Here is a 27,665-nt window from a genome sequence, read left to right as displayed (position 1 = left end):
CGTATAAACCTGTGGAATAAAAATAAATACAGATACAAACTAAAAAAAAAGGAAATGCACGACGTGCCATTTCTCTAAATGGCAGGAGTTATTGACTTGTCCAGGCGTCATATATAACTCTGCCATTATATCTCACTCACTCGTTGGCCTTTCAGCGTGACAAACAGGAGATGTCGGCCAGTTCAAGGAAATGCTCCAAGGATCTGGACGATTGGCCGTTGTCTGGCCAGGTGCTACTTGAAGACCGTCCCCATCGCTCATCGGCCCACAAAGCTATGAAGGCACTTTTGTCTTTCTTGAGGACGACTGGCCTATGTGAACGCCTTTGACTCGCTCAGGCCCTCCGCGTGGGTGCGCGAGCTCACCGCGGCCTTCCTCCCCCTCCCCTCCCTCTCTCTCTCTATCTTATCTTTCTATTCCCTCTTTCCCGTCCCCCAGAGTAGGGTAGCCAACCAGACGCACCTCTGGTTAACATCCCTTCCTTCTCTCTTTATTTTCTCCTCTTCCTCCTCCTCCTCCTTCTTCTAGGTATAGCCTAGAAGTTCAGTGCGAGCTCCGCCAATAAAGCCACACTGCGCTTTCACGCTGTGACTCCGCGCTTCAAGATAGTCCCCGAGAGACGACGATATTGAAATAAGTTCGCCTCCGCCGTGACGCTGCGTGACCAGGCGAACGCAATTGATTAACGCGGCTGGCTTGTCGATCAAGACAAGTTCTATGAGCTTCTCAGCGGTGTGCTTGCCGATTCATTCGTACGTTGTCACCCGCTATTTATAGGTGGTCAACAGTGACAGGTGATTTTCACTCGCGAAGTATAATTGGCGATTGCAGTAATATGCACTGAGATTGCGCAGCGTTTCGAGCTGCTGTTCGCAGCCCACGTCAATTGTACTATAGCTGGCTAACTTAGTCGTGCAGCATTAAAAGTTAAACTAATGCGTTTACCTTGGAACTCCCACTTTGCTGTCTGTTACATGAGCAGCGTAGGAATACTCCCTCACAGGTACGCTTATCTAAAAATTATTTTGCTGGATTCAAAAAGAACCGTTCAATCACGGTGTCCGATAGAAACAAAATTGCGGTCATTATGTCTATCCTAATTGCGCAGACCTTTTGATTAGGGAATACTGAGAGCTTCGAGAACTGCGATTAGAAAATGATAAGGTCGCACGCGTTTAGACTGCGTGGCTAAAACAGAAGCGTGCTCAACGTGGCAAAAATGGGGATTTAAGTGACCCTTTGCGTAAAAACAGCTAATGAAACATAGATATACGTTTTTCGGTTCAATACCATAGAGCAGCACAGAAAGAAGCCCGGCGGCCTGATTTTATGGTTTCCTCGCCTCATAATAAAATTTATACGCCACAGTGTAATCGGCTCGGCGGCTGTTAATGCGATTAATTTTACCATCCTCATGCGCATGGAGATAAAGAAAAAGTGCGGTAACGGGACCGAGGTTAACGATTTTTTTAGTTTGCGTCTCCTCTTCGTTGCCTTTGACTCGAGCCTGGTTAGTGCTGGCATCTGGTGGCGATCTCGAGAACCAGATTCGCGCCCAGCAGAAAAAAAGAACACGGCCGCTAGCGCCACGGCGCCGTCGCGGCCGGAGCGGGTGGCCGGCCTGCTGCTCGCGCGTCGAGAAGCCTGGCGTCGAGAGTGCGAGGTGCGCGCGCCTGGTGCCGAGAGTAAAAAGCGGCCGTCTGGTATGGCGAGATGGCGAGTCTCTCTGGACGACGGTTTGTTCTCTGGGCGATTTTCTGGAGCACGTCGACTCTGGCCGACTTGGATTTCCCCAAAAAAGATTTGTAAGTACACAGTACTCAACCTGTCCGCTTTTTGAAAAGCCTGTTACACGCGCATTGTGACGCATTCTCGTTTGTGCGGAGCAAAAGCTAGCACCTTTCGGTGCGTAGAGGTTGGGTTCCGTTCGTACGCCGTAAGTTTCCGCGCGGTACGGGCAGGCGAGCCGAGCCCCGTACGGTGGCGCTGTTGATACCGCGAAGTTCCAAACGCGTTATCGTCAAGGAAGACTCGAGAAATCACGAGGTGTTAGGTGTGACAGTCCGCCTCGGAAAGAGCTTGTTCGTTTATTGTGTGTAGTTTCGGAAGTGAGCTGCCAGACGTGAAGCGAAAGAAGATAGGATCCACGAACCGGCAACTTCGGGAAATTTTGCAGGTGCCAGTCACCTGCTATGATCCGTAACATTTGTTGTTTGTTGCTGCGTGTTTTGATGACTTGGCAAATTTCGCGCAATACTAAATGCAAAGCCCGATTGCAATTGTTCGGAAACAATACGTCAGTGAAAGCGCTATCTCTAAATATGAAGCGAATTTGCGTCCTTGAAGGCACCGGTAATTCCTTAGAGCACGAGCCATCACCTTCTTCGAAAGCGTTATTCAAACTACAGTGCCTTAAATTTTTCGTTCGCAGTAGATGAGTATGAAAATTGCGCTTCTTCGTTAGACTGAAGTCTAACGTGAAAAAACTGAAATCCGCATTAGGAATTGCCTCCTGTAAGGCGTGCTGCGCTGCAAGCACATACTTAGTGAGGGAAAGACAACTTACGCTGTGATACGGTGTTTGGGCTGCTGGACTGATTCAGTGATGACAATCGTGTGAAAGAGGCAATGACGTGAGCATATAAAAGGGGAAAGTGAATAATCTCAGACAGAGAAATGTACATATGTGAACGAAAACAGAGTCATTATGTAAAATGCAGTCACAGATGGGATCTGGTTTTGCAGAAAACATCGGCTAGTTTTCCGGCTTAGAACGGTGACAAGAATTCTTGTTAAACAACGCTTAAGGATTGTCGGCAGTTTTGAGTGCAATAAATGTTTCCTGTATCTGGTACGCTTTCTCTTTTCTATAACACGGTAGTTTGCGGGCTTCAATGGTTAAAATCAGCAGAACTAGACTGTCAAAACCGGTTTAGACGCGCTGTTTTCTTTTTTTCTTGCAGCGACCTCAGTAAGCTGTAGCAATACGCAGCGAGTAGACGAGTTTGGGGTACCTTCAATACACGTATCTGCACGTATATGATTCTGGAACGTTTCCAGTTCAGTAAAATATAACTCACCGATAAAGCAGTGCTGTCAGCATGGGCTATGTTGAACGAATATGGGAGTGTCGCTATTGCCTTTCGAATATCGGTGTTTTACATCCGTGAGATCGTCTGTTGACTTTCCTTGCAATTATTAGCAGGGAGTTTGTGGTTGTCTTACCTAAATAGACTTGCTCATCCAAGATTCTTTCTTTTAATTAAACATATTGCCCAGGTGGACAAGTGACTACGTCTATGCGCACACCTGTATTCGCATGGCATATCCTATGAGATGGTGGTGGGAGATGATATGAAGCCAGGAACTATGATCTGAACTATGTATGAAAGCTTCCTAGCATGGAGGAGCGCTGCGTTCAGGTGGTGACATCGAAGCACATCTGAGGGCAAAGCTTGATCGCGGCACCTCATATATAGCCGTTTTTGATACCTTCGTAGCATGGGATGTGCTCTACGCACTTGCTTCTTTTTCATTGTAGCCGAATGCAGGCAAATTGGCTCTGGTATTAGGCTTGCTGCAATTCTATAACTTCTATTTAGCGATTTTGCACCAGCTGTCAAAAAGCACAGATATAAGGCCTCTCATTGCTGCTAAATGAAACTTAACCTCTAAAACACTTCGGACCTTATGGCTTACTGCAAGTATTCGATATAGCTGATTTGTGCTTATTGAAAACGCTTACACGTGTCAGTATAAACGGCGGCTTTTTGACAGAAAAAAATTATAATATACCGTGTGCTCCTGGATACCACACTGTAATAAACATTGTACTCTCAATGACGTTATCGGCACGTCATCATGTTAGATGCAGGTGAGACGGCTCAGTAAGTGAAGAACGCGAATAATAGCTTTAGAGATTTACGAGGGAAAAATGAAAAAAAAAATGATTTTCCTTTTCTGACGACCCTGTTTCACAGAAGAGCCTCACCTTGAATTTGAAGCGGGTCACTGGTGCCTTGTTTGTAGTGCTCGTGCATTATCAGAGATACAGCCCACGTTAACCTTGTCCCAGGCAGAAAGCTGCGAAAAGAAATCATGAATAAGTGCACCAGAAACGGTGCGAAATAGCTCATGTATCAGTAAGTTTCAATATCAAGCTAGGCGCAGGTTGCAATCGAGCGTCAGAACCCGAATCACGACGTTACGGTACGCATTGGTGAAAGTGGACCGCAAACGTACACTGCAGCCCATTGGGACGTACGGCGCGTTCGAAGTTATGCTGAATGTACATCAGACTGTATCTTGTCTGAGCTGAGGCGAAACAATCCTAAGGGAAAGACAGAGAAAACATTTTCTGAAAACGCAATGTCCTCAACCGCGTCCGTCGGATATTGAGAGAAAGGCACAAATGACTTGCCGAGTTTACACGAATCGTGGCGTTCCCTTTCTGAATAATCACTTTTAGGAACGCTGTTAGAATTTCAGAATTTAGAGCAGCAACTGCTGAATGCACATGATTATGCCACAAATAACCACGGAAATACTAAATACTAATATTTGCTTACTAAATGTGCATGTCTTGCAACAGTTGCCAAACAAGAATAACTGGTGAGATTATTTTTTTACTCCTATTTGTGCGTAACGCGGTTTCACTGGCGTAAGCCACCGCTGATAATTAGTTGCCGAAGGAAAAAGAAAGACGCTTCTGAACTTTGTTTGCGCTATCTTAAAGAATTAATTCGTTTGAGTTGAGATATGAATGAAGACTAAATATGTTCTTGCTTTGATTCCACTGACTGTTTCTGTCGACAGTTATATCCCCTGTAGGATAGTAAAAAACATTGCAGAATACCTAAGCATTTATTATTAGTTGTGGATGCGAAAGCATTAATGTCCAATTGAACGCCGCTGAGCGATCCTTCGAGGTAGGAACTCCTCGCGGGCAAGCGAGCGCGTTGAGAAGCATGGCCGACGCCTCGTCGATAGCACAAGGCCGCAGCACTTCAATCCGTGACGTCATTATACCTAGCCCGAGCTCCATAGAATATAGTGGGGACACTCCCGCGTAAGCCGCGATGTGTTTGGCGTCACCGCTTTCGTCACGTCAGGTTTAGCAGCGGAAATTTCGGTCCAAGTCACATGATGTCATACAGCAGAGTAAGCAGGGCTGCTCTCTAGGAGGCGCTGGTCTAGACCAGTCGGCAAGACGCTCGGCTTTTGAGCGTGGGGTCGTAGGTTCGAAACTCCCTACCGCCAACGCATCTTTTAAAAAAATTATTCTGTTCTTTTTATACACTAATTTCTTTATAGCGATTACCAAGGAGAAATTAGAACGCAGGTGAGAGCTTGCGTCACAGGCGTCACCTGGCGCAGCACGCGGTAGGGCCCTGGGAGCTTTCCTGAAAGTCCGACGTGACGAGAGGGCGACCTCTCGACCTATATATATATATATGAGCGCAACAAGCGTCAAGACGATGGTCACATACACCGTATCCGGTTGTGTGAAATGTTTTGTGTTACCAAGGGCGACGGAAGGGCGTACAAGCAACAGGAAACTCCAATGCAAAACGTCGTCTACTCAAGGATATTTGTGTCATGCGTTTTCAATACATAAGCTGAATTTTGCCTCCATGACATTAGCACAACAATGTAAAACATATAGGATACAAAATGCACCATTTGAAAGTGTTTCGACTTTTTCTTCGCAAAATGATGAGAGTGCTGTTTTTAAAAGAAATGAAACTACGGTAGCGGAATTGTAATTATGGCAGTTAATTACACAAGCAAAATATGGCATGCAGTACTGTGCTTTCATCTGATTTCCCGTCTCTGGCGTAAGTTGCGGTAAAGTGAACGAAATTTTAAACATGTATTCGTAAACCTCAGCAATGAAGCGCGTTTCATGTGAGGAAGTGTTAGATAAGGAAATTCATAAATAATTATCAAACTAAGTACGCGGAAAATATTCAGCGTGAGATACTAGTGGTGTCTCCTCCGGTCCAGGCCAACCACCATATTAATTACATTGTCAGGCACGTCGAGTACCATAATGTTTGCATGCTAGGCAAACCACTTTTCAGCACAGTTATTATGATTTCCGTGTATTTATTACAAGTTTCAGTTCGCATTGTGTTTCCGTTATACGTTGGCATTTTGATGCCAAAGCATCAAATGACAGATTCAGCGAAGAAGCGGGTGTCTGTAGCAGCGAAACAGCACCTAAATTCCTTTTGGCTGTGATGCCATTTCACGTGCGCGCCTCGACGGAGCTGAACGGGATACCTGCTGCCGCGCTAGGTGTTGCGTAAGGGGAGAGGGCATCGAGGCGACGCCGCCACCCTCACTCTCGTAAGCCTGTGTTTTCCACGCCGAAATTGCTTCTGTGAGTTCAACCTCGTCCTCTACTCTGGCATCTAGTGACGTCGTGCACGTCAGTAGGCTCAAGGCCTACTACACTGCTTCCGAGTCCGGCCTTTAGTCGCTCCGGGACGGCGCTTTTGCCGCCGGGGGTAGTGCTACGGAACAGTATTTGCAATGACGAAGAGGCGAGCAGTGTGAAGACGACGACGACGATTGGAGTCTAGGGCGGGCTGTTGCCTCTTGGTCAAGTGCGGCGTATTTCCTTGTAAATCTACTTGTATATAGCTTTTCGTCTGCGTCTTCCTACGTAACAATTTATTATATATATATATATATATATATATATATATATATATATATATATATATATATATATATATATATATATATATATATATATATATATATATATATATATATTAATAAACACCAGCTCTATAAGCTACAGGGGCTACATAAGCTCTCTGCCAAGTGTCATCCATGTGACACCTGTTTATAAGCTTTCTTGGATGGTCGAATGGCGAAGAGACGAGAGCGCGGCATGAAAGTGAGTGATGTCAAAGGAGTCTAACAAGCTATATATGGAGAAATAGGTCTTCAAGGTCGGCTGACGAAAAAGAAGAAGGCAAAAAGAGGAATAGGTAAAAAAACTATAACCGCGCTTGTGGAGGCAGCCTACGAAGCCGACCTGCGTATTTGTCCGAGAGCAGGCCTTTGACTGGAATGTCCCCCTCGCGCGTCGTCTTTGATTACGTGGGGGCGTCTCTTCCTTGAAAGTGACCAGAGCTTCCACTTCTGAAGTCATGCTTCTAATTGGTTCTGGGGAGGAGCGGCTGTCTTTCATAAGCGTATGGGCGCATACGCGCGTTCTTGCGTATACAAAACGAGATAGTGGAGTCACGTTTCATGAGCTCGCGCGCGAGGACCATATAGTAGTGTATTTGGCAGCTTTAGTTGGAATAAGGTTCGGCGACTTTAGGCCACAATGAAAAGGCATAAGTGAGGAATGCCCGCAGCGGCTGCGGAAAGCTGAGCGAATGGCCAACGATTCTTGGTATTTAAAGGGAGGTGAGGGAAACAGAAACACTAGACGAACGAAAAGACCAGCATAAACGCTTACGCCGTCCTTTCCTTTCCTTTAGTGGTCTGCGTTTTCTACGCCTAACATTTCAAGTCGTGGCCCTAGTGGATATTATTTTGTTACATCAGAACTTCATTGAAGCGAACCTGATATAAATGCTTAGAGAAAATTTCTTGCTCCACGAACTATGGTCCGCACTCTTCAAATTTTGTATGCCGACATGAAGGTGTGATAAACAAAGGCGCCGGTGTTAATGTCTTTGTTTTCACCGGCGAAGCTTATCCGCACTACATTTCAAGCACATCATTTCAGTATTGCGGGTTCTAAACAAATACGACCCGCTGAACATGGCCATTAAACAAATGTCGTGCTGGATGTTCCAATGATGACAAGTAAGCTGCAAAATTGCGTTATTGTCAATCGCGATGTCGAGCGCCAGCATAGCAGGCAGGCCAGGGCCAGAAGATCTCGGTCTTGCGGAGTTGTCGATGAGACCAAAAGGCGCTGACCTCACGCGCGTTGAGCATCAACACGAGCATCAAAACGAGTTATGATAAGTTAGCCTACAAAGCTAGCATAAGTTATTGCTGCTACATGTAGAATATTCACAAGTATCTTGCATCATAATACAGTGATGAAACTACAGTGGAACTCAGATGCTTAGGAGCAATCAATGTGAAAAAAATTAACGTTCCTGTTTTCCCTAGCTATTGCAAACATTCATTGTTTCACTAACGTTTCCTTTTCTTTAAAAAAGCACCATCGTGAGTCGTAACAGTAACTGCAATTAGACATAGCTCTTGTTGGCGTTAAGTGAGCCGACATAAGTAAAAAACTGGCGTTGATCTGGCTGAAGCTGGGAGCACATTTTCGCGCACTCAAAACATATCCGTTGGAAGCCAGCTCTCGTATCCAAGACAAAGAGCTCTATCGAGTGCCATCTATGTCACATACGCAATATGAGAGGACATATAAAGTAAATTTGTCCGTATGAGATAACTAGATATGTGGAATATGTGTCATGATATTTTTCAATAGGGAGGTCTTTCAGAAAAACGGATACTTCAAGAGGGAAGTTCTTTATAGACATTCTCGCTAATTCGGTCTCCACGTTATACCACTATAGAAAACTTACTCAGGAAGTTTGATAGTGAGGTTGGTGACAAGGGTTTCACCTGAAACGGGGTTCTGGAAATTTGGGGGGCTGATAGAATATGAAGTACTCCCCTCCCCCCCTCTCCGCGTGCAGGGTAAGCAACCGGAACTGCCTCTGGTTAACCTCCTTGCCTTTCTATGCACCCTTCTCTCTCTCTCTCTCTAACAGTTCAGGTGATGCGGTACGTTTAAGAATACGAGATGCGAGTGGTGATATCCGAGTGACGTGGCTTCACCGACGACCCCCGCGTTTTAGGGCTGCGCTAAAAATAAAACTTTTAGCATCTATGCCCGTCGGTATTTGCATCGCAGAGACACGGAGCCATCACAGCCCATAATTTTCGAAGCTGGGGAAAAACGGTCTAGCGAAACGCTTTACTTGCAGCGAAAGCGAGCGAGAGAGAGAAACAGAAAACGAGACAAAAGAAAGATAGGGACATCGTGGACGGAGGTTGTGAAAGAGAGACGTTGGGAAAGGCACTATTCACACAGCGGCGAGAAGAACTCACGCAAACACGTAGGCGTACAGAAACAAATCTGCCCCTCCAGTGCAGTGCATCGCGAAAGCGGCGGCGAGCGCACAAACTGAGTTGCGAGAAACGCTCTGTTCTGTTCTGTCGTGATTTTTTTTTTCGTTTTGCTTTCCTGGCAGTGTTTCGCATCTCCCACGCGCAAACAAAGCCGACATTTAGACGTGCGAACTTTATTCGGCGTCCCGTAGGAAAGGCAGCAACGGGTCCACGTTCGGTGTCAAAAGCAGCGGAGACACTCGAAACATAACCGTCATCTCGGTGGACGCTTTGCTGGATGCAACTTAAAAGACGAAAAGAAATTGTATACTAAAAGGAATGTCGAAGGAAAAGCGACGCGACATCCGCTCGATGAAAGTACGGGTACGGATGGAAGCGGATATACGGTGGGCGTTTTTTGTCGTTCAGAATAAAAACAAAAGAAATGGAACGAAAAAGAAAATAGGAAAAATTACAATAAGCAGTCTGTCTTCAAATTTAGCTCACGGATGCGCGGGTTTCCGCAGGGCCTTACTTTTAGCATCCATTTTACACAGAAAAACAGAGTAATAAAGAAAGAAGAAAACCGAGAGCTTTTTGCGAGACACGGTAGAGTAAACGAGTACACGATTTTCGGGCGAAATGGAAGACGGCAATGGTGACAGGTGGCACCGCACACGTCGTTTCGTTTGTTTTGCTTGTTTTATCATAATGTTTTTTTTTTTTTTTTTTGCTGACGGACGCTGCGCTCGTCCACTTCTGGGTCGTTGGTTCCTGTCTGTTTGCACCTGTCACAACAACAGCCAAGAACAAAAGTATAAAAAAAAGCGGCGTCTTAAGTCTTGGTAAGTGGGAATAAAAAAGAAAAAAAAAAAGATACGTGTTTTCATCGGTCGAAGCAAGTGTGCGGAGATACACGACCGAGAGCTAACAAAATAAACATCGCAATAATGCTGCCGGGGGATCAATTACGACGGGCACGCGGTGAAGTACGAGGCCACTGGGGGCGAGTGCTTTTGGGAGACGTACAATCAACGTGAGGCGACACGGGCGCAGGCGAATATAATCGACAAGCCCGAAACAAACGATGCGTTGCAGGACGTTTGCGCGATCGAAACGAAGAGTTGCGAGGACGACAGCGAAAGCGCGCAACGGAAGTGCGCGTCTGGATGTGCACCTGTAGGCTGTAAAACGAGTGTCCCGTTTCAACGCACTTACCGCATGGCGGGGAAAACGCTGAAGACAGGACAATTTGATAAGTTTCCGCTTAATGGCGTTCGTTGAGAACTGTACCGAGACCCCAATTGGTTCGTAAAACGGGAGGAAGGGGTAATGACAGATGACAGTCTTGTTTCTGAAATGACAGAAGCGCGCGCGCGCACACACACACACGTACAGCAAGGAACACGCACAGCAAGGAACAGAAATAAGAGAGATAAAGAGAAATAACGTTACAGAGTCCTAAGGCCAAATAGAGGATAACTGATGTATACGCACTGGACATTCAAGAGATAAGCTAGTGTAAAGACAAGCAAAAGATAACGAAGACAATACAGAACTTAACATATCGCATTGCACGACCATAAAATTCGCGCAAATAAATTCGAAGACAACGAAAAAAAGGAACCCTGTGGTAACACATACACACACACACACACACACACACACACACACGCACACACACACACACACGCACACGCACGCGCACACGCACACGCACGCGCACGCGCACGCGCACGCGCACACGCACACGCACACGCACGCGCACGCGCACGCGCGCACACGCGCACACGCGCGCACGCACACGCACACGCACACGCACACACGCACACGCACACGCACACGCGCACACGCACACGCACACGCACGCACACGCACACGCACACGCACACGCACACACACACACACACACACACACACACACACACACACACACACCGAAGAAAACGTACTTGTTTGCTGCCGAAAATAGCAACTTAAGGCGCAGGGCACACTTTTGATTAAAAAAAGAAAAAAAAATGAAGAAAAAGAAAAGCGCACACAGCTTAGGGATACAAACCAGGGGCCAAGTCCACTAAGTTTCTAGTTCGTAAGAGCCGTTTGCCATTGATCAGCGGCTTACACTGATAATAAATATGGCATAAGAATTTGCTGCCACGGGTGCGTAATAACAGTTCCACCGTGATATCCTTTGTTAATGCGGTCTCACATATTTGGTTGATTCTTACTATTTGGATATCACTGCTTATCATGATCAAGCAGGTCGCGCTTGAATTTTGTAAAAGGGACAGCGTATTGTACCTCTTCGGTATTTTCGTTATCATATTATGTATTTTGGCGGCACTTGCTGCTTTTTGTCTGTTCTTATTTATATTTGAATGTTTTCCCTGCAGAATAAAACGTGTGAAGCGTGCATGCTATATGCACGTGTATTATTTATGTTCTGTGAAGTCCAACCGCGATCTATGGTGCGGACCAAAACGCAGTCACGAGGGTGGTTTGGGTGCAGCACTGCCTCTGACAGTTAGTGGCGTGTTGATGATGTAATCATCCGTGTTTATCTGGACGGACGGACAGACAGACAGGCAGAGACAGACAGAGGCAGGCAGAGACAGAGACAGAGACAGAGACAGAGACAGGCAGAGACAGAGACAGAGACAGAGACAGAGACAGAGACAGGCAGGCAGGCAAGGCAAGGCAAGGCAAGGCAAGGCAAGGCAAGGCAAGGCAAGGCAGGGCAGGGCAGGGCAGGGCAGGGCAGGGCAGGGCAGGGCAGGCAGGCAGGCAGGCAGGCAGATTTGAAGCAAGACGAATTTTTTATTTAACGAAGTTGTGGCGTGGTTGTACTATCAGCGTTAAATGAAACGTAAACAGCGGAGCGCGCGCTGTCCAACCATCACCACTGACAGGCGCACAAATCCGGTTTGGCTGCACCGCGCGACCCCCCTGTATAGAGAGATATTTTTGCTTCGGTTCTGGTTCTGGTATTTGAAAGGGAGAAAATAAAAGAGAACCAAAGCTAAAATATTCCTGTTTACGGCGAGCACATTGTCGCACAGTTTGCCGAAACCAGGGCCGGTATCTTGTAGCGATGCCTTTTCCGATTCTATGCTTTTTCAGCCTTTTCGCGCTTGGCCAGTGGTCAGAGTGACGGTCTGCCCACATTATCAACGGGATCAGGCGGCCGCGTGTGGTGGATGATAAGAATAGCATAGAATAAGGCATAAGGCTTCATGTGGTTTGCCGCTTGCGCGCCACAATCGTTATTTCAATCTGCCAACTTGCTGGCAGCCGCGACAGTGTCCGGCGCAGGCGTGCCGAGCGCGTTTGGCCGCTTGACTCCCACAAGAGTGCAGTGAGGCCAAATCGGATGTGCGCCCCTGTCAGTGGCCCCCAATGACTGGACGACACGCACTACACGTTCGCTTATGCTTTGGCCACGCGCTCCGCTGTTCAGGTTTCATTTGACGCCGACAGCGCGGTCGCCAAAGTGTAGGAAGGAAGGAAAAAGTGGAGAATGAAAGGCAGGCAGGTTAACCAGTTTAGCTCAACCGGTTTCCTACCCTACACATGGGAGCGGGATGGGGGGATGAAAGGGGGGAGGAGAGAGAGAGAGAGAGAGCACATAGCACAGCACACACATCGTCAGTTACAGTCCGTCACTCCTGTATGGTACGTGACACCGCTGTCAGGATGTTCTACAATGCTAAGTGGACCTTAACGGTAGCCTGACTTTCATTCGATTCTTACGGAAAGGTCAAGGGCTCGCTGTCCTGACAAGACGGGAAGATACCTGACAAGCGCACTTGCCTGATTAAAATGGGATACGTGACGCGAAAAACTGATAAGAACAAAAAAAAAATGTGACCGGTCGGTTGAAGGGACGGTTAACTTCTTGCCATTCTTGCGGGATAAGAAATTACCCGGAATGTGCAGGCACGTTACATCTGTGACCTTTATCTGCCCTAAGAAAAAAAAAAAAACATGTTGGGACGAACATAGCTGATCTGCATAACCGCATTTGTGCGACATTCGTGCCACGTTGCTGGGGGAGATATATAGCACATTGATTAATTTGTTTTAGCCTGTTTCCATGGAGATGAAGTTGAAGAAATGCATACCAACAGGGCTGTTTGGTGCGGGATATCGAACGTGAATAATTACTGCGGACTCGAGAGAAAGCGACGGGGACATATGCAGATGTTCTGAGTCCTCTCTTTTTTTTTTCCATATAACGTGACTGAAAGCTTAGCAGATCGGCCTGCCCCATTCGTTTCTCTCGATTGACTCATTTATTATTTAAATTTAGGTGTACGTTAAAGAACCTCAGGTGGTAGAAATATAATCCGCAGTCCCCTACTATGACGTGCCTCACAATCAGATTGGGGTTTTTGGCACCTAAAACCTCGCAATTTAAATGTAAAAATACCACGTGTGTTGCAATGCTGCACGTGAGGATGACGCCGCAACACTATGCGCACGATTTCGAAGTTCAGAGCTTCTAGCGTTTGTCGGTTGTCTTGTTACGCACCGCGATATGCCCGTTACACGGAGAATGTTTGCATAAGGAAATATTGGGAGAAGCGAGCGATCGGAATTCGAGCCAGGCACATGTGCATCTTACGTGGCTCTTCTTTTCTGTGCACTCAAGGAGAAACGATGAGCGAAGGCGGTGTCTTGAAAAGAGCGAGATGACATTTCGCTGTGCAAACGGCGACGCGTCCGCACCAATTTAGATGGCGGTTTCTTCTTACGAACGACTAAATGTCAGACGGGTTTTTCTTTTCTTTTTTTTTCCTGCGATAGTTATCCATGCTGTGAAACTGAAGGGGCAAAGAAGCGAGTATCGATGGCGAAATTTGCAGAAGTCGTACTGCGTGCTACCTGAAAAGAGAAAAACCTGACTATGTCCATTACGACCGAAAGCGCCTTTCAGAGTGATTACAAAGAGAAAGCGGGTCGTGTTGCAGTTATGCAACCTACTGTTTCGCCGCCGTCTTTCGCAGAAGACGCGGGCGGCAAGCATTCGTCGAAGGAAACTACGGCCTCATCGCAAACAAAAGGAACACCAATGGCAGCAACGCAAATAACTAACACATATTTTAGCGTGCGAAGGAATCAGAGTGAAAAAAGTCGAATATGTTCCAAATTCTTGGAAAGACGTATAAAGTTGGTGCATTACAGCGGGGCTAACGTATGGTGACATACGTTAACACCGACGATGACAATAAAACGTTATAGGAAAGTAAGGACCAACGAGCCATAGAACAAGAGATGGTTGGCGTAAAGTTTAAGCGACAAGTAACAGACAGTGTCGATAAGAGGACAAGTGGTTGTGTAGCTGGTACTCTAGTTGAGACGAAGAGAGACATGTAGCATATGTCGCGAGTAAAGGTCAGCCAAACCAAACGATGTCGAGCATTGCTTGGAGCAGATGACTAACTAGTGGTCTACTAAGGTGATAGAATGCTAGTCGCGGAAAGCACGATGCAGCAAATAAAAACAGAAAAGTGAGGGGTGTGATGTGTTCTAACAATTTTGTAAGTATGGGATAGAGACTGCTTACGTTGTAGATCGCCGGGAGCGCCTTTGTTCTGCAGTGAACATGAAATAGGATGAAGGTAATGAAGACGACGACGTAGAAAATTATGATGGCGATAATTATGAATAAGTGAACGGAACACGGCCTGAGGGTATCAAGAAACAGGTATGAGGCACAGTCTAACGGCAGGCATCTAATTGACCAAAATAAAATGCCAAGGAGCACCTCAAGCGGGACTATTGATCGTATTGGTTCCTCATGCCCGTTAAGTTAGCTTAAAATGCGTAGGATGTTGTTGCTATAAGGGGTCTGTAAGGAGAGCAGACAAAGCTTGTGGGGTTATTTCTTGTTTCCTTACATTAGTGCTTATGCCTAAACATCCTTGTGTCGCAAGGATTGAGAAGCATTAAATTGGTTCTAATGCATGCATGACACAATGAAAAAAATATTAAGCCAACATTTTCAATTATTGTTCACCAGAGTGAACCGGTGCATTGCTTGGCATGGTGAACTTGTTCGAGCCACGTGTTTTACAGTTGTTTAAGGGAGAACAGCACATACAATTTGACGGTTGTGTTAAAGCCTTGTTGTAACTAGCCCAATAACGACGTCACATTTCTGCTGAGCAAAAGCAGTTGAGTGGGTCCTATAAAATAATAACTGTAACATGTCACAAAGAGGTACTTCCGCCGTTGTTAGCAACCATCTTTGTCTAAAATGCAATTATTATTATTCTTTCTTTCTCGGAAATCTGACCCCTTACATAAGACCAAAGCTGCAATACTAACGGCGGAGTTGCTAGCGTCCACAGATGGCCCCTGATTACACAAAACTGCCTTTATTGATTTGTGTCTCACCTCTTACTAGCGCTTCCCTATAGTATCGGCCAGAAATTCACGACGAACCTTGCGAGACTTATTATGAAATAGCCCATCGGTATCGATTGAGGCGTCGCGCGCTCCCACCACCGGCCAAGCAACTCGACAAAACGCAAGCAGTCGCGTTTCGGCTACTTCAGACAAATACATACCCACACCCAAAATACATTAACAAAATCACAGGGGGCAGGGAAAGCGACAAATGTAGGCTCTGCTCAGAAACAGGAACACTCACACACATAATGTGGGAATGCACCTCGCTCCCGTTCTCTCATCCCCCCGTCAGCAGCGAGACTGACTGGACAGCCTGGCTCAGTTCCGGGGACGTCGACCGACAACTTGAACTGGTGGACTGGGCGGAAAAGGCCAAGCAGGCCCAGGGCTTTACTTGAGCCCTAACCCTCAGCCACGTCCCTCTTTACCCTTCTCCCTTTTCAATAAAGTTTATCACCAACACCACGACATAACGGCGGACAGTTTCTGTTACACCTTACGAGAGTGAGCACTTCCGAGACGCGACAGTAAGGGATGCATCACGTCCATTAATCTCGCTTTGGCCGTACAAGTCAGTGTCGGTGACCTTTAACGAGTTGCCGCTAATTATGCACGCAGCGTGTCGCCAGCGAAGCACGCGTCCACTACTGCCCTTCAAGTACACGGCGACAGTGCGCCGGGGCTTCGAACGGGGTCGCCGTATTTGCATATTGAGCACGCTCCGGTCGATCTGGAGTGCCGGTCGAACACGCAGACTGGAACCCTTTATCCAGGTTGTAGGCTCTCGGGGATCTCAATGACATCAATAGCACTGCTCAGTGCTATACAGCGGCTGTTGTATAGCGTCTCTCTTATTGCAATAGCATTATAGAGGGACCTCACAGACTTTGTAAGTGATCCGTCTGACGAAAAACGTGGGCCGATCCCGAAGGCAGTGCAATCTATGGCACAGCGTCCTAAAGCACTTAACTGTCACGATGGAAGAATGCGACAAACTCGAATATGATGCACGCGCCAGACGTCTCACAGAGCGACTTTGATGCGAGAGAAGCATGCCTGCGATGGTGGCCTAATGCTTAGTGCATTAGGCTGCCGTGCTGGTAGACAGAAGTTCGATATCCGACAACTGGTCACGCATTTGTTTATAGCATTATAGGCTGACGTCACCCACTTTCGATATGTCTAACAGCAAACTCGAGCATTGCTGAGCGTATGCCATCACGTCACAATGTGCGCGAAATCGCAAAAGAGACATGTGAGGTAATAGACACGTCGCATTTGATAAATGTGCTTGTGCAAAGTGGTCCGCTACACAGGCGCCCGCAGCTATCAAGTCGTCGCAATTATCACAATCTTAGTATGCTGTCGCATCGCTTACTTAGGGAGTTAGCGGTGCTAAGTTCAGGATTAGTTTTTTTTTTCTTTTTTTTCGTTCTCGTAACGATGGCGGCGACAAACTAGCCTGACAATAGCGCGTAGTGCAAGAAGGGACATGATTTCTTAATGATGTAGATCCTTCTTTTAGGATAAGTATTTCTCCAGTGCTCACCGGTCGCTTACGAACGGTGGCGTACGCCCTGCTTTGCACGACGTACTGTTAATATTGTTTATAATGAAAGCAGAAAAAAATTTTTTGGGGGGTTCGTGTATCACAACGCGGTGATCCTGGGCATGAGAGCAAGAGGCAAAAAAGGAAAGGGAAGAAAAGCAGGGAGTTCAACAAGGCGCACGATCGGTTTGCTACCCTACGCAAGGGGAAGAAGAGGTTCAACGGATTTGAATGAGGGAAAACACTGAGGATATCGCTTCGTGCTGAGGTGCGCATCGAAACTGCAGTAGTCCACTGAAGTCTGTCGACTTCAGGAATTCCATTACTGCATGTATTGCTTTTTAGACTAGTGAGGCATGCGACGACGATAAAAGTACGTTTGTCACTGTGAATGATCTTGATCATAAGTGATTTAGCGTCGTGCGGAGCAGAAGGCGTTTGTGATCACAGCGGGGACAGATGGCGAAGAGATGTCGGATAGTCTCTGACCACAAGGCTAGTTCCGCTGCCGTGGAACATTATTGTATCGCTCCGGCCTGGGTGTGACATTCACAAAGACGTATTCGTTTTTTCATTGAAACACACATAGTGACAAAACATAGCGCGACAGTTGCTCAGTGGAGGTGAAAGCTTCAGAAAGCATGCGAAGAGGCTATGGGGAGTTATCAGTCAATGTTATTTACTGTTCTTGATGGCAAGAACAAGAAAAAAAAAAGAATTAGAAGTCGACTGTAGCTCAGACCGTAAAAATTTAAGGATCGAGGCTGGATCGATGCATTAAATAAGAAAAGACAGGCAGCGTGCAGGCGGCACTGCCTCGTGCCAACACATTCACGCCGATAATTAAGCAAGTTCCTTGAACCACAGGTCATAGAAGAACGGTAACGTTATTTAGTTCAAGAGTAATTTAATTCTCTCGGTCAAAAAGAGAAATAGAATACTGTACTAGATATATATTATTTACGCTCGAGTCTTCATGACGTAGCTGAAGACTCGAGCTAGAGCAACGAGCTCTCTTGACAATGTCGGTATTTTTGCTCAACGTTCCTTCTCGGCCAGTATTTATGTTGAACTTTCGTTTCCATGCATTTTTATGCGCAGTTCGTGCTCCACTGAAATATGCAACACAGCCGACGGATGCGCAGCGTCGCCTTTTTCTGAGCGTGCACGAGTTAATGCGTAACCGAGTACTTAAAATTAAAGGAGCATAGGCTACGCTACTGCCAGCACATCTTAATTATTTGACGAAGTAACATAATAACAGATAGATAGAAGAAATCTCTAGTTTTCCAACTGTATATGGAAACAGGCAGTACGTTTCATAGGTGTCGCAAAAGTAGCAAGAGTGCCGGTTCATTCTCTCATTCACCATGTTTTCAATTCCAATACTCTTGACCTCTTTCCGCTTAAGTTTTATAAGTGGACCATTTTCGCAATGATGTTCCACTTAGTTGGTGAAACATGTGGGGTTGGATTAAGACGTTCTATACTTACTCAGTGAAACTTAGTTGGAACAATATTTAAGGGTGATATACAAAAACGATGGCACTAGGCTCTGCCAAAGAAGAGCGAACACTCAAGGAGACACGCGCTCCACATAAATTGCACGTATTAAGTGGAACGTTTTGCAAATATGTACCATTCACTCAGTGAAACCTACGTGGAACGGCATTAACCGCGAAGAGTGAGGTGCAGGAGTGACTCGATTTTCCTCCGTCGAAGAGTGAAGCATAGACGTGTTGCGGGAACGACGTAAGCGCAAAACGCACGGCTTTGGAGTTGGGTTATTTAATGCCGGGGAAGGCAACATTTAGCACAGTGCTACGGCGGATCTGCTCTGACTCAGGTCATCGTGTAAGGAAGGAAGGAAGGAAAAAGTGGAGAAGGAAGGCAGGGAGGTTAACCAGTTTAGCCTAACCGGTTTGCTACCCTACACATGGGAGCGGGATGGGGGGGATGAAAGATGGGGAGAAGAGATAGAGGGCACATAACACGGCACACACATCGTTGGTTACAGTCTGTCACTCTTGTGCGGTACGTGACATCACTGTCACAGCCGCTTGTCCAAGCCCGTATCCTTCATAAACCGAAGTAGTCCCTTCGTCGCCTTCAGTTGCGATGTCTTCAGTCGGCGATATGTGAAAAGGGTTGCAACTGACAATGGTCTATTGTCAAGGTGCGCTAGAACGGACGCCATGGACTGTCTCTGAACATTATATTCAGGACAGTCGCACAGAATGTGTTCCAGCGTCTCCTCGCAAAGACAGGCATTGCAGAGAGCGTTGTCAGCCATTCCAATGCGAAACGAGTAAGATTTCGTGAAGGCCACCCCTAGCCATAAGCGATAAAGCAGGGTGGCCTCACTTCGGCGGAGTCCAGTTGGCATACACAGATGCATCAAGGAGGGCAGGTCGTGTTGATGATTGCTGCGGTTGGTCTGGCTGCTTGGTGTGCACCATAGAGAGAGCGTGATCTCCCGTGCAAGCACTTGAAGTCTGCTGGCTGCGTCGGACCGTGAAAGTGGTATGGCCTCTTCCTGTGTGTCTTCAAGAGCTGTCCGAGCGGCTTTATCGGCGTCTTCATTTCCGATGACGCCGCAGTGACTTGGCAGCCACTGAAACGTCACGTGATGTCCTTTCTCATGTGATGTATGGAGTAGGCATCTAATATCGAATACGAGCTGTTCGAATGGCCCGCGACGCATAGCTGATAGTACAGATTGTAGGGCTGCCTTTGAGTCGCTGAAAATTGACCATTGTCGAGGTGGTTCCCGAATGACAAAACAAAGTGCAGCTCGAAGAGCAGCTAGTTCCGCAGATGTAGATGTCGTTGGGTGGTCAGTCCTAAAGCTGATGGTAATACCTCTTTCTGGGACGACTACAGCACCGGACGAACACTGGATGTTTGTGGAACCGTCAGTATAAATATGTGCACTGTCTGCGTACCTCTCGTGCAGAAGAAGCAGAGACAGTTGTTTCAGCACAGGCGACGACAGCTCAGACTTTTTCCCGATTCCTGGTACGCTGAGATGGACTGTGGGGCTGACAAGGCACCAAGGGGGTATCGATGGTTTAGATGCAGCGGGAAGTCCGAGGGAAGTTTGTCGTTGTACTTGACGATAGTTTTTGAGAATGATGCTTGGTGCCTGTCTGAAGGTAGTGTTGCAAGGTGGTGATAGGGGGCCCGTGCCAAATGTCTGATATGCGTTCTCAGGGTTTCCACCGTGATGTGAGTCTGCATTGGATGGTCCCGAGCAATCGCAATAGTTCCCTCAGTTGACGTGCATCTCGGCAAACCAAGACAAACTCTGAGTGCTTGAGCTTGCGCTGCTTGCAGAACACGAATGTTTGTCTTGCAGGTGTTGTTCAGTACAGGTAGACTATACTGGACATCGTGTATATCGTAAAGCACTGAACGACAAGAAAAGTAATGACCTTGCATTCTCTGTGGCGCGCGGAGCATGACGAGTTTGTACAAGGAGCTTAGCTCGAATACACAGTCACTTCAAAGCCCCACGTCTTAACAAAACAGCGCACCCTGCGAACGAGGGCGGTGGAGAGGGGAGGGTGCAAGAGAGGGCTGCCACGGCTGCGCTGGAGTTTGCCACCGGCAGGTCTGGCACAAGTAGTTTGTGACAGCTGAACGCTTAAGGAAAGAGATAAAAAAAATACCAAACTAAGAAAATGGCAGAGTGTGGAAGGACCGTCGCCACCAAGGTCTTGCTTAAAAAAAAAATTAACGATAACAAATTGAGCACAGGCTACTGTTTTTCGACGGCCCGTCCACATGGCCGAAGGAAAAACACTCGTGCCGAAGTTCATTTCCTACCGTTCAACAAAGCCCGACGAGAGGGGAACAAGCTGCGGGGCGTTGCCCTGTTATTTTTTAGTCTGCGTGTTCCGCCGGTGCTTGTGAGGTTATACTCTCAGTCCGTTTTTGTGCTTTGTCATCCGTGCTTGTCATGATACTCTAAACTGCAGTTGCTACTTATCAGACGATCCCTGAAGGATGCGTTGCACATGTACAGCGTCTCTACCTTGAAACCATGGGACCTTCTTGGCCCGTTAAGAGACATCGCTCGCACATTGCGTGCAGCGAAAGCTCGTCTAATTTTTTTTTAAACTACGGGCATTAATGAGGCTGTGAGCAGGTTGAGTGCCTATAGCTGCATGTGCCGTTTGTGTTTTCGTATTCACGTTGTGCGTATAACTTTCACTGAACAACTGAAGTAGAATGCCATGCCGTCAGCCAGACAAACATCTCCATGCTTTTCATTAAAGACAGCAACTCTCTCTCTCTCTCTCTCTCTCTCACTCTCATTTTTGTCGTCCATTTCATTGCAATAACAGTTGAAAGTCCAAAAACTGCGTTCGCTGTGTCCGTTTGTTCCTTCGCATCCTGATCGAAGACGTGTCATTTCTTTCGTCAGATAAACTTCTGCTGTCCTAGCCAATCAACACGTACAAAGTGTGACGTTACCGAACTTGTTTACCTGGTAATACCTTCATTTGGGAGGGTTGCTTGATCGTGAATATATGAAGCTGAGCGACGGGACGAGAACAAAGGCATACGCAACAGAACTAGCACTGCCTACCAACAAAATTTATTGAAAAAGGCACCAGCAATTTACATGTCATGGCGATAACAACAGAGAAAACCATTCGGTTTGACAGGCATCCGAACACGGGACAACACAGACGGACATGTTTATTCATAAATGACGTCTCTCGTTTAGATAAGCTAAACGACGCAGCACAGTGGTTCAGGGACGGCCGTCTTAGCCAACAAGCGAGAATACAGAAATCAGTTAAGATAAGAAAGAAGTCTTCTGGGGTACATCCTAATGCTTCTGCATGCAATCAGTTTATCCACAATTTCTCTTTGTTTCACACAAGCTTCGGAGAAATTGAAATCCAGAAAAGCGAAATAGGAAATAAAAGAGAACATGCCAAATTGAAGGCTAAGTGAGACAGGTGGAAATTTAATTAAACCAGGGTGTCTCCAAACAACATTGGCAGGTTTCCACGACAACGCTTACAAAAAAAAAAAAAAAAAAAGAAAGAAAGAAGAGAGCACCGCACCGCAAGACTCACACTGAAGGAATATATCCCAGGAGGGAAACCAAAAGAGTTCCTAGGCCTGGTACTATTACAGCTTCACGAACGACCCACGTGGGTGCGCTGATATTCCATGTATCTAAGCGCCCCAAAGCGTAGTTTTTTTTTGTCGCTGTTGAATTGAGAATTCGACGTCTTCGTCGTATACGTGCGCAGCCAGATGGTGAAAGAACCGAAAGGGCAGCGAAAGGTAATACGAATCCGCGTCGAAAGCTTTTCTAATAAGCCGACGGGCTCTTTCGCGGAGCTGCTTTCGAAAAATGCAGAAAACGGCAGGCGCGAAAATTAAATTGTGAACGAAAATATAAGCTAAATAATAGCGCATCGAAAAAGTGCGAGCTCTTTTCTTTGGAAGATGGCCTTGAGTGCAAATAATAGTAAAAAAAAAACGGCATTCACTCTGTTCCGCAAGAAGCAAGACGCGACGAAGCCCGTGCTTTTAGATGAAAAAAAGGGCAACGACTTCGAGAAATGCGCGGAAATCCGCAGATTATAGCTCGTAATCGGATCAAGTCTCGGTATTTCGCTTTCGTTGGTTTGCCCTCTGGCACGCACGAAGAAAACGACCTGAAGGTCGAGCGGTGATAAGTAAATACCTTCAAATAAAACGAACACAAATCTTTTCAAAATTGTCTTGTCCTATCATCCAAAAGACAACAAAAAAAGAACGAAAAAGAAAAAGAAAGACAGAAATTGAAAAGTATTCACGCCGTGCGGGTGGCGGTGTGAATAATGTTAGAGAAATTAAATTAAGATTGAAGGTACGGGACCATTCCAACATAATTTTTGGCACTGTAGGGTAAGCTTTGCTTGATCTAGCACACTGCGCTGTCACGTCGTTATGCATCTGTAAGTTTCGACATACCACGTAAATTATTACAAGATACAATGAAAATGATTATGATAGAATATTAGGACGAGCTAGGCCGACGCGCATGGCAAGGCGAAAGAAAGCACCTTGCATTATTCTGTGCAAGATCATATCTAAAGGTGTTGTTACTCAAAAGTAGCCACAATAGATTTGTACGCTCGTGGGAGTGCATTTTGTTTGCGACTGACACAAGAAAAAAAAACCCATAATAAAAAGAAAATGTTACTACGAGCGTTTTAGAATCTTAAATAAGAGTGCACGGCAAGCAGGTATTTGAAGATGGGAACAGCTCATCGGGAAATCAAAATTCAAAACATAATACGCACTCGAGCACGTGAGATATTGAAATGCGTACATAAAATGGGAATTTAGAAGCCCAGAGAGAACAACAAGAAAAATTACGATATCACAGAGTAACCTCGTCACAGGAAAACTCGACGACGAGGAGACTCAATTTATACGGGCGTTCAAGAGACAGTATTTAGAGTGGGTTTGTCTGAGTGACAAGAGAGATACCGAAAGTGCGCATTTCTTGCCGAGCTACGCTGCAATCTAAAAGGAAAGCACAAGTCAATATTTGACTTTCTCCGACTTTCTCTCCTTACTTCGCTTGAGAAAGTTGTCCTAAGTTTGTTGATAGAAAACGGCAGCCTCTGAAGGAGTTTTTATGAAAGGTGGCGAGGTAGTGAGGCTTGTAGCAAGAGCACAGTCAGTTTGATTCCTATGTGTTGCTACATACTCCAGAGACAGTTGGTTGCTTCCGCTGGTTTCAAAGGAAAACCTAAAGGTGGGTGGGCGAGTGGGTGGGTAAGTGGATGGGTGGATGGATGGATGGATGGATGGATGGATGGATGGATGGAAAAACGTCATTGAAGTCCATCTGAACGTGCATTAGCACGTAGCGGGCCGCTCCCACGTCGGGACAGAAAGGCCTGGCCTCTCCGTCACGTCGCGGGCCCGTTGGACTACCTATATTTGGGCTTCTACATCGGGACTGCGTATTTGTTGAATTAAACGAAGTTTTGTTGGGAGGAGTGCAATGCGTTTGTAAAACACGAAAAACGAGAAGTAATGTTCACATTGATGAAGTGAACGAACAAGAACGATTGGAACCATTGAGTACACTTTACGTACGTTGCTTTGGTGACGCGCGCATTTCTTGATGCACTGTCCCGCACATTGCAATGTAATACTTACGGTACATCACGCTTTATTTCAGTTTTACCAGCGCGCGATCACTCATGATAATCATGCAGCGATTTTAGCTGTGGCATATGACGACTATAGTGCTAATTTCGTTTTCGTCTCTGTCACCAAACGTGTGTTTTCCAGATGGTTTCCGGGCAGCGTCACATGAGTGACTATATTAAATATATCGAGTTGCTTTTGTTGGTAATACGATCTAAAAGCAGCACTATGTCAGAAATCAGAGCGTAAATGAAATTGGTCGTTGTCGTACACGGTAAACTTTGAGATGACAATACCAGCTTAGATAAGAAACCAGAATGCTCGAAGCTGAAGGTACGAGGCTTAGGCAGATCTACGGACTGCCCACCATTTACTCGTAGAATAAAGCGCTGTGCGTGCGAGGGCTGGGCGTAGACAATAACGACGCAAGATTTCTTTCCTGCAAGTTGAATACGAACCTCTACTCCAGCGGGAACGTTTCTCTCATTTCGGCGCTCGCTTGTGACTAAGCGAGACTAACAAACTAGGCATGAAAAAAAAAGAAATATTAGGAACGTCTAGGAGAGGGGGAAGCGTTTCCCTTATTGGAAAGCGAGCAGGGAACGCATGGAACACTAAGTGGGGAAAATGGGACCGGAACTAAAGGTCTGGCCTCCCTAATAAGCGCTCGCGCCTCGTTTCATCAACGGGCGGCTCGCGGGCCCGCATACGTATAGATCGGATTTCACCGATCGCGCTACAGATCTCGGGCAGCCTTCGATCGGGCCAAGCCGAGCCAGATTCAATTTGGCGAAACGCTGCGGGGCGTTTGCCTTGCGGGAGCGTTGCTAGCTGCTCGCGGCCACGTCGCACGAGAAGCGCGTGCCCGCGTTGAGGGACGGCAACGCACCACGTGCACATACACACACACACCGCGCGCACCGCGCTCGCTCGCTCACTCACACGCAAGGCTTGCGCGCACGCACGAACTTAACGTCTGGAGCAAATTGGTTCGATTCTCATTGTGCGCTTGCGTCGAGCTCGCCCATCGTCGCATTAGCTTTTAGCGACATTGTGCAACCTCTGCAGTAAGCCAAGGGTTATTGTTCGTCGGAAGCGCGGCGCATGGGGGGGGGGGGGGGGGGGGGGCTATTAGCTGAAGTTAACGCTATTCAGTGCTGGTTTAATTGCACGCGCAAGCGCGCTGTGATAGAGAGGTGTTTCTACCTGAATAGGAGGTTTGTGTTGGGCTCACTTGTGCAATATTCTAAAGGCGGTGGGCGTCCGACTAACGTTTCTGAGGCGGCGACTGGACAGCTGCATGCTCGTAGGTGTCAGATTTCACTTTTTGTATTCTCGACGTACGGTACTGCAATGCTGTTTGAGAGGCAACCATTATAACCAAGTCAGTGAAATGTGCTCTATTTAAGTCATACCGCTGTAACGAACTCGCCTGAAGGAAAAAAAGAAATTGCGGTGTCATTGTCAAGCTTCGTGTCTTCGATTTGACCTCGTATATATATATATATATATATATATATATATATATATAGAGAGAGAGAGAGAGAGAGAGAGAGAGAGAGAGATGCTATTTAATGAATCCCAGAGAGACCTCACCTTGGTGCTACTGCTCAGTTCGAGTTCTGCGCCACGCCAACGAGACAATTATGTAACGCAGCTAAAATAAAGACTTCCGCGAACTACTCATTTTTGGATCGGTAGAGGGATAGCGGAAATAGCCTCCGGTCGATTTTCTGTGAATTGTTTGTCTCGCCACCGAGTGGTCAATTCGCATCGATAACATTTCACAAGCTCGCCTAACAGCCAGTAAACGTGAAGCGTACCTAACCAAAATGTCGTAGCACATTTTTCCGATGCAGTATGCCTTCTTTTTTTTTAAATAGGACACCTTATGTGACACGTGTACGTTTGTTCTATAACTAGCGCGATTTGGGAACGGTTCACGTAGTCTAATGGTACGTGTAGACGACATTGACAAAACCATTATTTTGTGGGTAATATGTCAAGGAAATGAGAAATAAAATGGATTGAACGATAAACCGCAGAATTTCGGTGGTATGGTTGGCGTGGTTAGGAATCAAAGGCACGTGTATGAGAACTGGAGAGAGAAAGAGAGAGCAGGAATCGTAAGGAAAGGAAAAACGGTTAACAAAGCTTAATGTTGTTAGCGACCTTGCACTGGGGCAGGAGGAACGTGGAGTCATAGTTGAGAAGAACGAAATGTTCCTGGTATGGACACGCACACGTGCAAAAGCGTTCATCATTCACTCTGTCACAACCAGTTATATATATGCCAGTGGACCACAAGAAGCACATCAGCGCTTTCTCGACCTTGAACATCGCAGACTCACGAGGCCGGGATCCGAGGATCTTCTGTTCTGCAAAGAGCCTGTCATGACGGGACACGTGTACGATTTCATATTTGGGTTTTGGATGCAAATATGTATTTATTCTTTAGGGCGTGGCCTCGAGGCCTCCAAAAATGTCGACAAGATTGCTGCATAGTTAGTTCAAGGCGAAGATTTCGATTTCGGTTGACCATGCAATGTGTAGAACAGATAACCGGTGGATTAGATAGCGAATCAACTTAATGAATGTCGCGTACTGGAAGGAGCATGCAGCCGATAGTGACGGAAAATCAAGTTTAAATGACGAAAGTCGCAGTTTCGCCCGAAAGGCGAAGCATTGATTGCGATAGCAAATCATTAGACAGCCATGCGGAGGAAGGTTAGTAGTGTTATGCGTCGTACGAATTGCAGTAAACATTCGCTTACTGACTTGGTAAACAAGCCCAGTGTCACACACCCACAGGAAAACAAGAACATATCTCACTCGATGACCACGTTTCGTTCTTTGTCAGAAATGCTGGCGTGATGAAGAGCGGAAGCAGTGGCGAGCGAACCCTTCTTGCCTCTGACTTCAACGCGTCCCCGAAACATAAGGTTATGTGAGCTCTAACAGTAGGTATGCGAGGAGTAAGCGCACATGAAGCAGCAATGCATCTAGGCTCGCGTAATCTTTGTACCCGCCGCCGATTATATCGAGGATAAGGCTCACGCGAGGCCGCGCACAGCAATGACCGGTCTACTATAGAATTGTAGACGCGCGGTAACACACGAGCACGTCGTCAAACGCAATGTCAATGCACGTTGTCGCGAAGGCAAAGATGAAATGCGGTTCCAGACCAATGAACAGCGACAAACCAATGACTTTAAGTCAGTGAGCAGCGACATTAATTATAGTCGTGCGATTGAAGCGCGACTACATCTCGCGGGGGCAAGACACTAGTTGGCGAAAATTATCCATTCAATGTGTCACCGATCGAAACATTTCAAGAAGTACAAACAATGTCGTTAGAAGAGGAAAATGTGAAGTTACAGGCTGCTTGCTTCCATCCGCGAATAATTATAAGTACGGA

At 46.5% G+C, this 27,665-nt stretch overlaps 1 protein-coding gene across 2 annotated transcripts in view; it reads left to right on the top strand.

Moving 5' to 3' along the window:
* Positions 1-1,655: 1,655 nt before the first annotated feature.
* The window catches only part of LOC126521796 (voltage-dependent calcium channel subunit alpha-2/delta-1-like), a 156,285-nt gene continuing 130,275 nt past the window's right edge, over positions 1,656-27,665 (top strand). For both annotated transcript variants that reach the window (XM_055066215.2, XM_050170494.3), the window contains exon 1: positions 1,656-1,805. In XM_055066215.2, coding sequence (XP_054922190.1) covers positions 1,714-1,805 — 92 coding nt within the window. In that variant the 5' untranslated portion in view covers positions 1,656-1,713. The remainder of the gene's footprint in view (positions 1,806-27,665) is intronic.

Source organism: Dermacentor andersoni, chromosome 6 (genome assembly GCF_023375885.2).
Source record: "Dermacentor andersoni chromosome 6, qqDerAnde1_hic_scaffold, whole genome shotgun sequence".
Taxonomy (NCBI): Eukaryota; Metazoa; Arthropoda; class Arachnida; order Ixodida; family Ixodidae; genus Dermacentor; species Dermacentor andersoni.
This window is presented reverse-complemented; position numbering and strand designations above follow the sequence as displayed.